The 15,521-nt window shown below is 41.3% G+C and overlaps 1 protein-coding gene across 1 annotated transcript in view; it reads left to right on the top strand.

Moving 5' to 3' along the window:
• Positions 1 to 15,521, top strand: part of SLC9A6 (solute carrier family 9 member A6) — a 2,005,079-nt gene that overhangs the window by 371,175 nt on the left and 1,618,383 nt on the right. The window contains exon 6 of the mRNA XM_044057306.1: positions 10,084 to 10,189. Within this exon, the coding sequence (XP_043913241.1) occupies positions 10,084 to 10,189 (106 nt within the window). The remainder of the gene's footprint in view (positions 1 to 10,083; positions 10,190 to 15,521) is intronic.

The raw sequence follows: 15,521 nt of genomic DNA, 5'->3' as shown, positions 1-15,521 counted from the left end.
GACAAGCTGCTAAGAAAGCGAGTCATCCATACCGTCCCCCCAGGCCAATCTGGATCGGGCATTTATTCCAGGTTCTTTTTAATGCCAAAAAACACAGGAGACCCAAGAACCATTCTGGATTTTTCCACATTGAACCTGTCTGTAGCCAAAGAAAAATTCCAGATGGTCACCCTTCATTCCATCCTACCCTACCTGCAGGAAAAAGATTGGATGTGCTCGATTGAACTCCAGGACGCGCACTGTCATATCAAAATGAACAGGCGCTCCCACAGGTTTCTCCGCTTTTGGCTGGGGGCCAATCATCAGTTCAAGGTCCTCCCCTTTGGTCTCACCACAGTCCCCGGGTGTTTACCAAAGTGATGGCGGTAGAAATGGCTCACCTGAGACTCCAGGGAGTTCAGGTCTTCCCTTGCCTGGATGATTGGCTCCTTGCTGCCCCCATCAGGCATCTGCTGTGCCAAGCCAGGGATTATTTCCTAGTACTAGCGAACAGTCTGGGCATTACCATAAACCTCAGCCAATCATCACTGACTCCAGTCCAGACTCTAAACTTCATAGAACACCATACAAATGGAGGTTTACCTCACTCTGGAAAGGGTACACAATTTCAGACTTCATGTTTCTTACATTGTCCAGGAAGGCTCTGGGTTCCATAGCAGCCACTATCAATCTTCTACCCTTTGCACAACTTCATATGCGAGTTCTGGAGTGGACACTAGCAGTTCAATGGTCTCTACTAGAGTTACCCTTGTCCCATCCAGTTTGAATTTCCCGGGCATACAGAGAGTCTCTTCTGGTGGATTCTCTCCCCAGACCTTGTTAGGGGATGTCCCTTTGTTCCATCCTTTCCCACAACCACAGTGACCATGGATGCTTCCCAGCTGGGGGGGGGGCATTGCTTGGGAAGAACTGTCCAAAGCATGTGGTCCCCTTCTGAGACCAGTTTGCATATCAACATCCCAGAGATGAGGGCGGTTCTTCTAGTGTTGCAGGCCCTTCATGCCCAGCTTCCTCTAGGGACTATTGCTGTTCAGTCAGACAACATGTCAGTAGTCTGGTATATCAACAAACAGGGTGGAACCAGATCTTACCCCCTTTGTCACGAGGCCATGAGAGTGAGAGGAATGGGTGATCTCCACCGGCCGCTTTCTGGTGGCAATGCACATTCCAGGAAGGTCCAACATTCTGGTGGACAGGCTCAGCAGGACTATTCTGATGCCTGGTCTTTGAATCCTTCAGTAGCAGAACAGATCTTCCTCAAGTGGCGTCGGCCTTGCTGCGATCTTTTTGCATCTTCTTCCAATGAGAAATGCAGCGAGTTCTTCACTCTGAACCCCCAGAGAAACACTGGTTCATGCTTGGCCTCCCGGTCTTCTTTATGCTTACCCCCCCCCCCCGTTACCTCTCATTCTGAAGTTTCTACAGAAAGCTCGCAGGTTGGGTAGCTCAGTAATCCTCATTGCCCCATACTGGCCTCGTCAAGTCCAGTTCCCCTCCATTTGGTCTCACCTGGCAGTTCCACCATGGATCTTGGATCTGGTTCTGGATCTAATTTTGCATCGCTCAGGGATTCCCACCCAGACCTGGACAGTCTGAAACTTGCCGCTTGGCGGCTCCAGTTCCATTAATGATTAGGACTCCTGTGTTATCCACTCCGGTTAAAACCATTTTTGTTGCGGCTCACAAGTCTTCCACCAGAAAAATTTATTGCAGCAAGTGGAAACTGTTTTCTAGATGGGCTTCTCAACGGGACCTGGATCCATTCAAGGCTCCAGTTTGGCTGTTCTGGAATTTCTAGCGAGTATCTTTCACCAAGGTGCTAGTTCCACTACCATTAAAGTCCAGCTGGCTGCCATCTCTAACTTCCATGTGGGGGAAAACATGGCTTCCCTAGCTTCTTCCAGACTTGCAAGACCTTCCTTAAAGATACCTTTCTTTTAAGACCCCCAATGAAAGATCCTACACCCCCTTGAGACCTCACCTTGGTACTTTAGGCTCTGGTGTCTCCTCCCTGTGAGCCCGTGGCATCAGTCGATTTACAACTCCTATTCTGGAAAACTGCCTTTTTGGTAGCTGTCACTTCTGCTAGGAGGGTATCGGAACTTCAAGCATTGTCCATTAAAGTTCCTTACATGGTTTTTCATAAGGGCAGGGTTTCCCTGCACTCACTAATCCTTCCTTTCTTCCCAAGGTGGCGTCAGAAGCCAATATTAATCAAGCTATCAATCTCCCTATTTTCTTTCCAAATTTCCAAAATAGGGGCGAATACAAATTGCACTTACTGGACGCGCATAGACAATTGAGGTTTTATTTACACACAACAAAATTTTTTCGTAAATCTGATCAGTTGTTTGGATCCTACTCGAAACCTTTTTTGGGCAAGCCAATTTCTAAAGTAACCATTGTTCGCTGGATTTCCCAATGTATCATGCGAGCATACATGCTGATAGAGGCATTTCCCCTCCGGGTGGAGTAAAAGCCGACTCTGCTATGTCCCTGGCTACCTCAGCGGCTTTTTGGTTTAGGGTGTTGCTGGATGACATTTGTTCTACAGCTACTTGGTCCTCATCTCATGCCTTCATATCTCATTACAAGTTAGACATTGTATCTAGGAGTAGGGCAGCCTTTGGTTCTGCGGTGCTTCGGAATATCCTTCCATGAGGGCCACCCAGGTGTTGGTAGCTGGGGAATCTGTCCCATAGGTTGAAGACCAAATGAAGTCAACCACTTCAGATAAAGAAGTTGTGTACTCACTATAACATTCTTTGAGTATTTGTACCTCATTTGTCTTCAACCCCCCCCCCCTTACCCCCGACCTTGTCATTTTTGTTCTAACCTTGCATTTGGGAGAGGAACACTATAGTGTCTCTCCTGGTTTATGCTTGGTTGGTTATTGCAAGCCATTAGTGGTAAGGTCTGATTGGGTTGGGCTTGTGTTTTCTTGAGCAGCAAACTCTGTCTGAGGGAAGGAAGGAGATAGGGAGCATTGTGGGTAAGGTGAGGAGCTTGTAGCTCTGATCAGATGCCAGTGATGAGTTCGTCTCTGATCCGATTCGGATCCGAATACCCATAGGTTGAAGACAAATGAAGTTCAGCTACTCAGATGGAATGTTATGGTGAGTACCTAACTTTTTTATGGTCTGATGAGACCAAGGTTGAAGTTTTTGGCCACAATTCCAAAAGGTACGTTTGGCGCAAATCACCAAAAGAACATCATCCCCACTGTGAAGCATGGTGGTGGCAGTATCATGCTTCGGGGTTGTTTTTCCTCAGCTGGAACTGGGGCTTTAGTCAAGGTGGAGGGAATTATGAACAGTTCCAAATACCAGTCACTTTTGGCCCAAAACCTTCAGGCGTCTGCTAGAAAGCTGAAGATGAAGAGGAATTTCACTTTACAACATGACAATGACTCCAAGCATACATCCAAATCAACAAAAAAATGGCTTCACCAGAAGAAAATGAAAGTTTTGGAATGGCCCAGCCAGAGCCCAGACCTAACTCCAATAGAAAATTTGTGTGGTGACCTGAAGAGGGCTATGCACAACAGATGCCCTCACAACCTGACAGATTTGAAGCGCTTTTAGAAGGAAGAGGGAACAAATGTTGCCAAGTCAAGATGTAGCAGGCTGATTTACTCTTACCCAAGAAGACTGAATGCTGTAATTAAATGTAAAGGTGCTTCAACAAAGTATTAGTTTAAAGGTGTGCACACTTATGCAACCAGCTTATTGTACGTTTTTTATTTTTTATATTTTTTCCCCTAACAGATTTGTTTGTTTTTCAATCGAATTTTACAGGTTATAGGCCACATTAAAGGTGGAAAAAGTTTTGAAATTATTGTGGTCTCATTTTTTATATCACAAAAACCTGGCATTTTAACGGGGGGGGGGGGGTGTACATTTTTTATATCCACTGTAGGCTTTTAATTGCCTAGACATAGCAAAGCTTTACCAAGTTTAATGCTATTGTCTGCCAAAAAAATAATTTGCTGGAAAATGTAAATCAAAATCTAAAACTGCTTTTTAAAATACTGAATATTGTAAATTAGATAAAGACTTGGGGACAACATCTTTATAAAAGAGAAGGGGTAAATTTCCTACGAATAAATGGAATTTTTGGAAACAAAAATGCAGAGTAATGAGGAGGAGGAGCGAGATTTAAGGGAAGGCTGGAACTGAGCAATGTAAATTATATTAGAATAAATGATACTTAAAAAACAAAATATTCCTATAATGCATAAATACAATGAAATGCCATTGTTTTCTTTTAGTGTATATGTACTTATCCCATTGTTTAAACTGTGAGAATTTAATAGTATTTACAAAAACAAAAAGCTTATGTACTTTTGCAACAAGTGAAATGCACAGAATTGTATTTTACACAGCATTTGTTTTACTTTTAGATGGCTTGAGTTATAACAATAAGCTCTGGAGAGTGTGGCAAGGTCGCAGTGGCATAACTGGTTAAATCTTGGTGATGCTGACTGTTGTGTTGATCATACCTGTGGTACTTTCTCTGTGTGGTATTCCTTATCCCACTCAAACCAATGTCACTTGAAAGGCAGACTACAGTCAGTGCTTTTGCCTCACTGCACTTTAATCCTTGTACAGAATTGACTGCATTCAGTGCTGCACTTGAGCACAGTAAACATGAGAAAATTGATTCAGCTGAACAAGAAATGCAAAAACTGCTTTTCATGTTCAGTTGTAAAGATTTTCTCACATGTAATTTTTCATATGACTCTCAGCTCTAGAGAGTTGCAGTCTAACCTGCCAGCAGTCAGGAATGTCATTGAAATTATCTAGCTGCCAGTAGGCATTTATCGTGTACGTAGTTGTTGGTCATCTTATGTGCACTCAGAATTATGTCCTTTAAGTCTTCAGTTTGCCCAGTAAGAGTTGTAGGTGTGTGCAGCGTACATCAAATGGACAACTCAGTCCTTCCCCAGATGATCTAAAACTGCTGTTTGAATTGTGGAAACTATACTGTCGATGAACTACCTGTAAATTGAAGCAGCAAAGGGGATAAAATAGCTTGAAGTACAGGAGTGGAAGGAGAGCACTCAGTCATTGCCAGATATACACGAGTAAGGATTGCTGTTTAGGGTTCCCACCTACATGTTTTTCCCCTAACTACCCAGAAGTCTGAACAATTGTCCAGTAGTCCAGAAACTCTGGCATTCTGTTTAGCAGCACAAACAGAATGCTGGAGTTTAAAGACATCTCAAACTGACTTTTTAAAGGAAATTGTTACAGCTATATGGACAATTCAGAGAAAGTTCAGAGGTTGTTCTTTTCTGTCTCCTATTGATGTGCCTATTTATACCATAAAATGATTGTGGAAGTAGGTGAGGTGAAAGGAGACAGGGTGGTTGGGGGCAGTGTTGGGGAAGTGCAACTGGTGTGGCTTTCTGCTGTATTTTGCCACAGCAAAAAGTGCCAATTCTAGTGATAGTTGGTTTAGACTACTGTAAAATAAAGAATACTGTGTGTGAATGATTTAAACGTGATGCTCAGTGATTTTTAAAGAGTATAGAAACAAGTTTAGAAAACACAAGAGTGAACAAGAAGACAATTCATTGATTTCATTGCAATTAAGCACTTTAATAAGTGAGCAAGTGGATGTTGCTATGTTAAAGCTTGTCACTGTTACACTTCTCTAGCTAAAGTACTTTTAGTATTGCCTGTCTTGCTAAGATTTTTTTCTGCAAGTTTATATATCGTGTGTGTGTGTGTGTGTGTGTGTGTGTGTGTGTGTGTGTGTGTGTGTGTGTGTGTGTGTGTGTAGTACTTCTAGTTGCTTTCCGTAGCTAGTTCAGAAGTTTTGTTTTTTGTAGCTTTTATTTTTATTATGGAGTGCAAAGCTGTTTAAAAAGAGTGGGCAAACAAATCTCACTGCAAAATATATATACTTGGTGCATTTTTTGTTTGAGAGGGAACATTTTTGCTAGGAGATTAAAATTTGGTGTTCTCTTAATAGGGAAATGTTAGAGAATAGAGGAGCAGTTTTTTGCCCAGGCGCTCTTAGAAGAGGTTTCTAACCTTCTTAGGTTTTTTTTTGTAGTTGTTAAATATAAGCAAAGACAGCTGTTGCTCCTGATGGTGCTTCAACCTTAGGCCCCTTGTCAAGGTCACGCCTTTTGGTTTTAAAGATGAAGCTGTTGCTTGAAAAAAACACCATAAAGAAGCTCAAACTACATTGAGAGAGACCTGATAGGGAAGAACTTCCTCTCTGGGTCCTAGTGCCCAAAGGGTAAGACAAGAAAACACTGCTGCTTTCTTCCCAAGCTGGGGTTTCTAAGGTGTCAGTCATAGCTGTATCGGAGAATTTTACTAAGTGTGTCAAAACTAATGTGTAGTCTGTATTTGATGTGGAAGGGAGAATTATTTTGCTTCTTGTAGATCTTCTTCTGTTTGATCTGTCAAATCTTATTAGAGCATTTCAGTGTCCATTGGCATTGATTACAGGAAGATGATGGAGGCATGTATTTGGGTCCAACAAATGAAGTTCTAAGGTTTTCTCTCCAGTAATTGCATCAGGTAGCTAAAGACCTTTCTTCCTTAAGTTATTTAATTGATTCTTCTGTGCACTTTTCACGAGGCCTGTTATCAGCTTTCATTCCTATAAGGCCAAATTTCAAATAGCAGTAGCTGTTGTCAATGTCTCTGTCAGTGTCAGACTCAGATGTGGTCTTTGCCTCAGCATTATAGCGGTCTAGGTCAGCATGTTTGTTGTTGACCTTGCAGCCTAGCCTATGTCCACAGCCTTGAAATTGACATTGATGTCACCATTTCCAGGGGAGGCCTTCAGCCTGTTTGCATTGGTGTTAGTTGGTGTTGTCTCTGATTTTGGCAGGGTATTGCTAATGTCCTCAATTCTTCCTACCTTTAGGAGAGGACCCCTTTAGGAGAGGACTCAGAATTTTGTCCATTAAATCTTCAGTTTGCCCCATAAGAGTTGTAGGTATGTGCAGCGTACATCAAATAGACAAGTCAGTCCTTCCCCAGATGATCTAAAAATGCTGCCTCCAGAGTTGGCATCGTCTTGCTTTTGATGTTGGGCTGTTGGGGTCCATTAATCTCAAGAGCTGGCCATGGTAAATTTCAATGTCTGCCATGCAAGGTTGATCCCAGTAACACAGGGGATGGTGTTAGGCTTGAACTCTGTGTCACCAGTGCAGAACCAGCTATATTTGCTGCCTTTGGCATGTGTACAGATTTCAGCCTGCACAAGAGACATGCCTTTGTCTAGCACCTTGGTAACCAACCATGTCTGTAATCAAGACACAAGAATCATTGGATCCCTACAGGATAGCCTTTCATATGTGGAACAGCTCAAGTCTTTGTCTTCTTCTACCTAGCCATCCCCAAGGCAGTATCTGCAAGAGAAGCATATGGACTTCCAAGTAGTTTCTCCAGTTCACATGTTGATGAGAATGAAGGTGAAGACTCCTCACTGTCCCACAGATGACAGTAGTTTTAAAGGGGATGAAGAAAATGAGGATTGCCCACTGACCTCTACGACCTCTCCTCAGTATGGGCAACCCCAAACATTTTGTGAATGGTTTCACTATTTGACAAGATGGTACATTTATCGGTTATGATAGAATAGGAACACCCTGATTAAGTGGCTGTTGTCCCTAGGACACCAGCCAGAAACCAAACCTGTTGGACAGAGATGCTTGTAAAACATTCCATGACAGTCTTTAAAAAGCTTAACAACCACAGATTCTTGCTGTCCAACCCCAAGATATGCAATCCCTGGTGATAGTTGGGAAGAGAGATTGTTCATGCTCCATATTTACTTTAAGGACCATGAAGTACTTACCACATATGGTCTGACAGGGCAGAGGGTTAAGGCTGTGAGCTGTTAGTAAGCTGCTTTGTGGGGAGGGGGGCTAGTAGAGTATTAAATATAAGGTTAAGAGGCTAGTAGAGCATTGGAGGGAAGGGTAAGGGGATAGTAGTGTGCAGAAAATTTTAGATGCCAAACAGGTTAAAGTCAGGCAGCTTTATTCCTGGATGCTGTTGAAGCGGGACCTGCTTATGTAGCTCTAACTTGACAAGTAGTTTGTTTTCACTGTGCTGTGGCCCAACAGTACTGCAGTGCAAGTTACCCAAGTGATTAGATCCTTAATTCATATCCATTGTTTGGAAGATTTTCAGTCCATATATTTCTAGTTAATCACTGTATATTAATCAGATCAGACAATAGTAGTAGAAGTAGCGAACGTAAACTCGTCAAGTCAAAAAGTAATAATAGAAAATATATAATTCTACAGCATTACTAAGTATTCGAAAGTAATCCAAGCAAGGCAGGCAGTCTGTTTCCAGTCGAAAATCCTTTATTAAGTACACAGATAAGCGATCCAAGTAAAACAAAAATAGAGTAATTTCCTCACAAGCTTTCTATATATATATATATATATATATATATATATATATATATATACTTTTTATCAGCCATGGGAGTGGTGTATTGTGCTGTAAAACAAAGTGTTATTGGTACATGTTAAATTCACATCCCTTCCCCCATCAGTGTGAAATTCGAGCTGGTCCTGCCCTACCTAGTAGCTGTCATAATAATATATAGCCCTAATGTACTTTAATGGTACATCTTATTTAACCAAATTATTAAGTAGATTATTAAGTCTGTGATTTTATACAAGGCAATATACTACATGGCTGGAAATGTATCAACCTTAGTTCATTTTGCAATCAAAAATTATGTATAAATATATACATATATATTTTGCATGTAAAAATCAGTTTCTATTTTCATAACCTATTGTTAACATAGATCGCTTTTGTCCTTCTAGACTTCTTCAGGTCTGTGTACAAGAACCCTAAAAACCTATATAATTGTATAATTAGTTAGTATTGTTATTACCATCATTTTGAATAAAGTAGAAAAAAAGAGAACCAGAAAAAAATATAAGAAATATATATATATATATATATATATATATATATATATATATATATATATATGTGTGTGTGTATGATGATAGAAACAAAATATACACTTAAATTTCAAATGATTTAAAATGGTATTTAAAACCAATTTGCAGAAAAAAATAAAATACAGTTAGTCATGTAAACAATGTGGCAATTTTCTAAGTTCCAGTGCACTTTTAATTGAACAGTAGTAGTTTAGTCCAGGCTTTCTAAAAGAGTTCAGCTTTAATTGCCACATGAGTTTATGTTTCTCCAGAATATTCGGGATGTCTCCTTCAAGATCACCCATGTGTCTATGCGATCCAGGATCTGGAACTTAAAACCTGTGTGTCTTTTATGAAGAGAAAGGTGTTTGGCTAGTGCATTATTTTTACATCCAGAGCGGATTTCTGACAGGTGACATGAAATCCTTCGCTTGAGTTTATTTACAGTCTTGCCCACATAGAATGCATCACATTCATTGCACTGTGCCCTGTAAATTACTTTTTTAGTGTTACAGTCACCCCCTTTACTTTGTTTTACAGCACAATAAACCACTCCCATGCCTGATAAAAAGTATATATATATATATATATATATATATATATATATATATATATATATATATATATATTTAGAAAGCTTGTGAGGAAATTATTACTCTATTTTTGTTTTACTTGGATCGCTTGTCTGTGTACTTAAAGGATTTTCGACTGGAAACAGACTGCCTGCCTTGCTTGGATTACTTTCGAATACTTAGTAATGCTGTAGAATTATATATTTTCTGTTATTACTTTTTGACTTGACGAGTTTACGTTCGCTACCTCTACTACTATTGTCTGATCTGATTAATATACAGTGATTAACTAGAAATATATGGACTGAAAATCTTTCCACACAGAGAAGTTTCTTGCACTGTTTTGTTTTTAGACCCACTACACTTTAGTGGGTTGTTTTGAGACTTCGGGGATACCACGGAGATTACTTGTTTTTTAATTCATATCCATTCTTACTTTTTAACATCTTTATCTGTTTCCAGTTAAAGAATGTTTACTTGGATTTGCAAATAGTTTATCTGAGCACTTACTTGCTACTAGGAGAACATTGTTTGTACATTCTAAATTTGTCTTTTTCTTTCCTTCACTAGTGACTGTTCTTGCTATATTCAATGAACTTCAAGTGGATGTAGATCTCTATGCCGTTCTCTTTGGAGAAAGTGTCTTAAATGATGCAGTTGCTATAGTGCTGTCTTCGTAAGTTACCAGTTAATTTTATATTTTTGCATGTTTTACTGTTTATGCTTACTTAAACCTTGATTTTGTTTTCATAAAGTTGCATTTGTCATTTACCACACCAATCTTTTTGTCTGTAGTAGACGCATTGAAGAAGGCTGCATTATTTTGTTTGCCAGTGGAAACGTCTGCTATGGTCATAATAAGATGTTTAGTTTGGATTCATTATGAGCAGGAGAATAATGTAAGATCATAGGTTATATTTTTGTCATTCAGTAGCAGTTCTGTAAACATTTCACTGTAGAAAGTGTAAACAACCTATAAATATGATAAACAGCATCTGAATGAAATATATATAGCAACTCTTTTTAGCTGTTGCAGGTAGGGTTCTTGTAAAAATACTTGAGTAAATTATAAACTCTATAAACTACTCTGTTGCAGCTAGAAATTAAACCTTCTGTGACATGAACTTACCTCAATAACCTGTACTTTACTATGAAACTTGGTCATATAAGTAAGTTTAAAGAAGACTTTCCTACGTTTTGTACCATTTTCTAAACAAATGTTTAGATTTCACAAGTCCAGGCAAAAATCAGAGCTCCTTAGGAAGGTCATTGTAACAGTAAGTCCCTAAATTTGGGTTTGCCCATCTTTCTTGTCTCATTTCCCCATTAAGAGTTACACTCAGTTTTGATGTATCCCCATCAAGGACCAGGTCGGTGATGCACTTTTTTAGGTGTTTAGAGTAGGTAGCATGAGGCATTATTTCATGTCCTGTATTGTTCCTTGTTCTGTTTATCTCTTTCCACCTGTATTAAAAAGTCCATGGAATCCCATTGGCATAAAAAAGAAAAGTTCCACTTTGCGTTTTTTTTTTTTTTTTTCATTTTTGAGGCTGACACTTTTGCAAGTTCCAGAAGCTGGGATATACGGTCTGACATTATAGTACCTTCTGAGCCCCTGTCATTGTTGGTGCTACAAACTTGCACATTTAATGTGCACCTTCATCATTACCTAGTACTTGTATCTACTTTATTTATTTAACATTTGTTTACTAGGAAAGTCTGACTGGGTCAGAGACCATTTTCAGTGGAGGCCTGGGGAAAAACGCTCCAGACACATCTTTGGAATGTGGGAGGAAACCGGAGCACCCAGAGGAAACCCAAATGAATGCAGGTATGACATGTAAACTCCTCACAGAAGGCACCCCAGCCAAGTATTGAACTGGAGAACCTCTTGCTGTGAGGCAGCAATGCTAACTGCTGCACCACTGTGCCACCCTGTACTTGTTCTGTACAGGTGACTGAATTCCGTAGTTCTGCCATTATTAGTTTGTCACACTGTACTGTTAGCTGTTTCTCAGAATTTCCATCAATGTTTGAGTCACATCTGACTTCTATAATAAATAGCCACCACCTTCCACAGAGTTCACTAGGCAAGTAGGGAAGAGAAGTAGATTGCTGTGCTTTTCTTGCAAGTCTCTGTCGCAGACACACCCACAGACACGTGCACACACACCTAAGGACATTTTGGATATGCCAGCCCTCCTGCAACATGTGTTTGGGAGGAAACTGAATTGAACCCGAGAACCTCTCAGAAGTTTGAGACCACTTTATTTTAGGGATAAAGTATCATATTTCTTCAGATGTCTAGTATAACATGTCTTTTTTTAAAAAGTTTGCTGGCAAAGCTGGTCCTTTCAAAGAAACAGCATAGGTTTTATTGTAATTCACATAGCTTTGGACCTTTCCACATATAATGACTAATGTCAAAATAGCCTCAAAATAGTAAGAGAGTTTTCTTTTATATGATAGTTAAAAAGTTTTTGATATATTGGTCAGTGGGAAGTCTGTCTGGGGTTTTATTGAATGTTACTTTTAATAGTATGAATAAAGTTATTTGACTGGGATTCAGTAAGTGCAAGAGAATAATGTATGATAACAGATTATGTCCTTCTGTTCATTTTTTCAGTATTCTTTACACGAGGGAGTTCCCTGCCAAGGTGACCCGCCATTGGCCGATATACCAAAGTATTTTAGTGGGAACAGTCCATAATGCCAAAATCCTGAAAGATTGGATTTCACATGGCCGAGACCATATGATCAAACTTTCCGAATCCCAACATTGTGAACGGAGATCTGCATACCGTGCAGAATGGGAGATTTCCCTTTTCCTCGCTGTAGTGCAATCTTGGAGTTATAATATTTAAGTAGCGGGGGTGTGAGGGGTGCAGGGGGGCTTGCCCCGTCACAAAAACATTTAAACTGTTGGGTTTTTTTTGGATTTGTTTCGGAATTTCGATATTCTGAACCATCGATCATATGGTCTCGGTCATATGAAATTCGATGTTTCGGAATTTCGAGATTCTGAAGTGAATCCCTTTTACTACTGTAAGGTGCATGGTATGTCTGTAGTAGGCTGCTGTCAGACGTAAGCCATAAAATGAAGCACGTGCACACCATCCCCAGAACTTCTTTGCTGCCAGTCGGATTGGTAGTCCAGGATATCACTCTAATGCTGGAGTCGTTTTCTTCAATAAAGGTAAGTGCCCCATTGGGGAAACCTTTTGTCTTTTGCTACTGTGCTCTCTTGGTTGAGGTTAATGTCATCCAGGAAAGGGAAGTGTGACTGTGGAAGGCATAATTCTACACAAGGACAGCCATTCCCAGTACCTTTTCTGTCTCGAGCCCGACCATGATCCTAAAACCTGTTTGATTTGTCAGTCGTTTGTGCCCAAGACCCTTGGTAGCAAGCTTTCATCCCTCTCAATTTACTTGGAGAACCAACATCTCGAACCTTTAGCTAAAAGCGAAATGGAGGGTTCCATGGACCCAATGACCAAGCCTACTAAGCAGAAGGCCAAAAAAACTAGGCCTGAAACAGAAAGTGCACCTCTCCCTGCGGACGTCTTTCACGAGGCACATGAGAGCTTGGCGAATGCACTCTGTTGTGGATCCAAATACACAGGCCGAGAAAGTTTTACAGCCCACCTTGGAACTGGACGTATGCACATCCAGAGAGGCCTCACAGACATTGGCTCCTCATGTCCAGGGGGATCCTAGGCTTATGTCTGAAGGCTCAAGGGGAATCACACAGATTGTAGTAAGAGAAAATGTTGAGTCGGATTTGGCCAAGTGTAGGGCTACATCCGGCCCTCCCTCTTTCCATCGAATGGACAACCCTGCAAAGATTAAACAGAAAACAAAACATTCCTCTCCCCCACCAGACCCTCAGAGTGGCAGAATTTTGCCCAAAACCTGTTCAGGCCAGATGGCTTCCCATCTTGCCTTGCCTCCCCCCCCCCCCCAAAAAAAAAAAGGGCCAGAGCACAAGCCACTTAAGATGAAGACTTTTCCTCTGATGACAGAGACTTGTTAGCTTACTCATCTCAAATCCCTTCCCCCTTGGACTACACTTCCCCAGAAGAAGACTCCATAGGGAAAGAATCCCCTATGGAGGAGATTTCCTTTGGTGAGACCATCTCAATGATGAGAGATCATTTTAAATGGGACAGCTCATAAATATGTGAGATCCAAAAGTGATACTACGTCCTTCTTCAGGTCCAGACCTCTAGTCATTCTGCAATTCCTCCAGTTATACCTGTTTTTTTGGATGCTTTCACCTCCACGTCCTTACACTCCGACTCTCAGCCTCCAGCCCATAAGAAGCCAAACGGGTATTATAAAGTGACTCAGGATTGTAATTTCCTTTTCAGAGCCCTGTGGCAGACCCCTTGGTGATTTCAGTAGCCTCTGATAAGGCTTCAGGATCTCTTCCTTCTACTTTCCCTCCTTCCTTCAGACAAGAATAGTAGGCAATTGGAGAGGCTGGGTAAAAAAATGTATACTTCAGCTACTTTAGCTTTCAGAGCCCTGAATTATCAGACACACATGACTAAGTACACCATGGGACTAATGACACAACTATTTAAGATAGTGTCTGACATGCCAGACTCAGAATAAAGCCTTGGCATCTTCCCTTATTGCTGCATCTTGACAGGTGGCAAGACATTCCATCAGATGTAGCTACAGTGCAGTCGAGGCCACTTCCAGAGCTACAGCTTCTTCCTCTGCATTAAGAAGGCTCGCCTAGTTGAGACTTCAACTCCTCCCTGAAGACATCAAGGCGAAGCTTATTGATGCTCCCCTTGACAACTCTCCTTTATCTGGCAAACCATCTGCGGAACTTTTCAACTCCTGCAAAAAAAAAAAGCAAGGAGTTAAAAGACCTTAAACATATCTTGGTCTCTCCACTGCCTGAATTTCATAGGAGCTACCCTGGGAAACAGGTCTTTGTCCACAGGCAGTCAAGGACCCCCGATCCAAGCCCTTCAATTGGAGCAAGAAACCGCATCTGCTCTCTGCTTCTTCTTCTCCCCAGGTAGCTAAACAACCCTTTCCTGATAGAACAGGCTGTTCCTCCTGACTCCTCAGAAATTCCTTGCTCCCCTCTCCCTATGCCTTTCCCTTTCCCTTCCTACCCTGGGAATCCATCACTCAAGACACTCATGTCCTCAGCATCATAAAAAACAGATACTTCATGGTCTAGCACTGTACCTCCTTTCAGGGGTATCCCTCAACCCCCAAAAGAACAGAACCCCCCTCATTATTGCAAAACCTGCTAGAACAGGGCACAATCCATCCTGTGCCCCCTACCCAAAAGGGAACAGACTTCTATTCATTCATGTTCCTGGTCCACAGGAAGGAAGGGCCATGGAGACCCATCCTAGACCTCTCCTACTTCAACGCCTTCCTTCAAAATGCTAACTCTTCAGATGCTCTTCCCTCTTATCCTCCTTAATGCCTTCCTAGCGTCCATAGACATCAAGGATGCTTATCTCCAGATTTCCAGTCATCCCAAATTCGTGAAATTTCTATTTTCTTCTGTTTGCTGTTGGCATTTTCAATTCTCTGCCTTGCCTTTTGGTCTCTCTACAGCCCCAAGAGTCTTCACAAAATGCCTAGCACCAGTGATTGCCTTCTGCAGACTCCAAGGCATTCAGATCTTCCCTTATCTAGATGACCTTCTGTTCCAAGCCAGCTCTGTTTAGGAACTGAGAAAAAAATTCCACTCAGCCATGGCCATTTTGCATTGCCTGGGATTCACCACAGACTTCAAAAAAATCTACTGTCGCCCCATCTCAAGATCATGTCTTTCTGGGGTGCAGATTCCAAACCGACAAAATGATTGTCCCCCTCCCCAGAAGGCCCAGGAGATCTCCCTAGGTTTCTCAAACATTCTGCCCCTAAAACACTTGTTTGCAAGACAGTTTCTACTAATCCTAGGACTGATGGCCTCTGCCATCCCTGTGCTACTCTTGGCAAGGCTGCACATGAGGAAATTCCAATGATTC

Source organism: Protopterus annectens, chromosome 15.part0 (genome assembly GCF_019279795.1).
Source record: "Protopterus annectens isolate FY-2018-M chromosome 15.part0, PAN1.0, whole genome shotgun sequence".
Taxonomy (NCBI): Eukaryota; Metazoa; Chordata; order Ceratodontiformes; family Protopteridae; genus Protopterus; species Protopterus annectens.
Note: the sequence above shows the minus strand (reverse complement) of the source record. Positions and strands in the feature narration are given on the sequence as shown.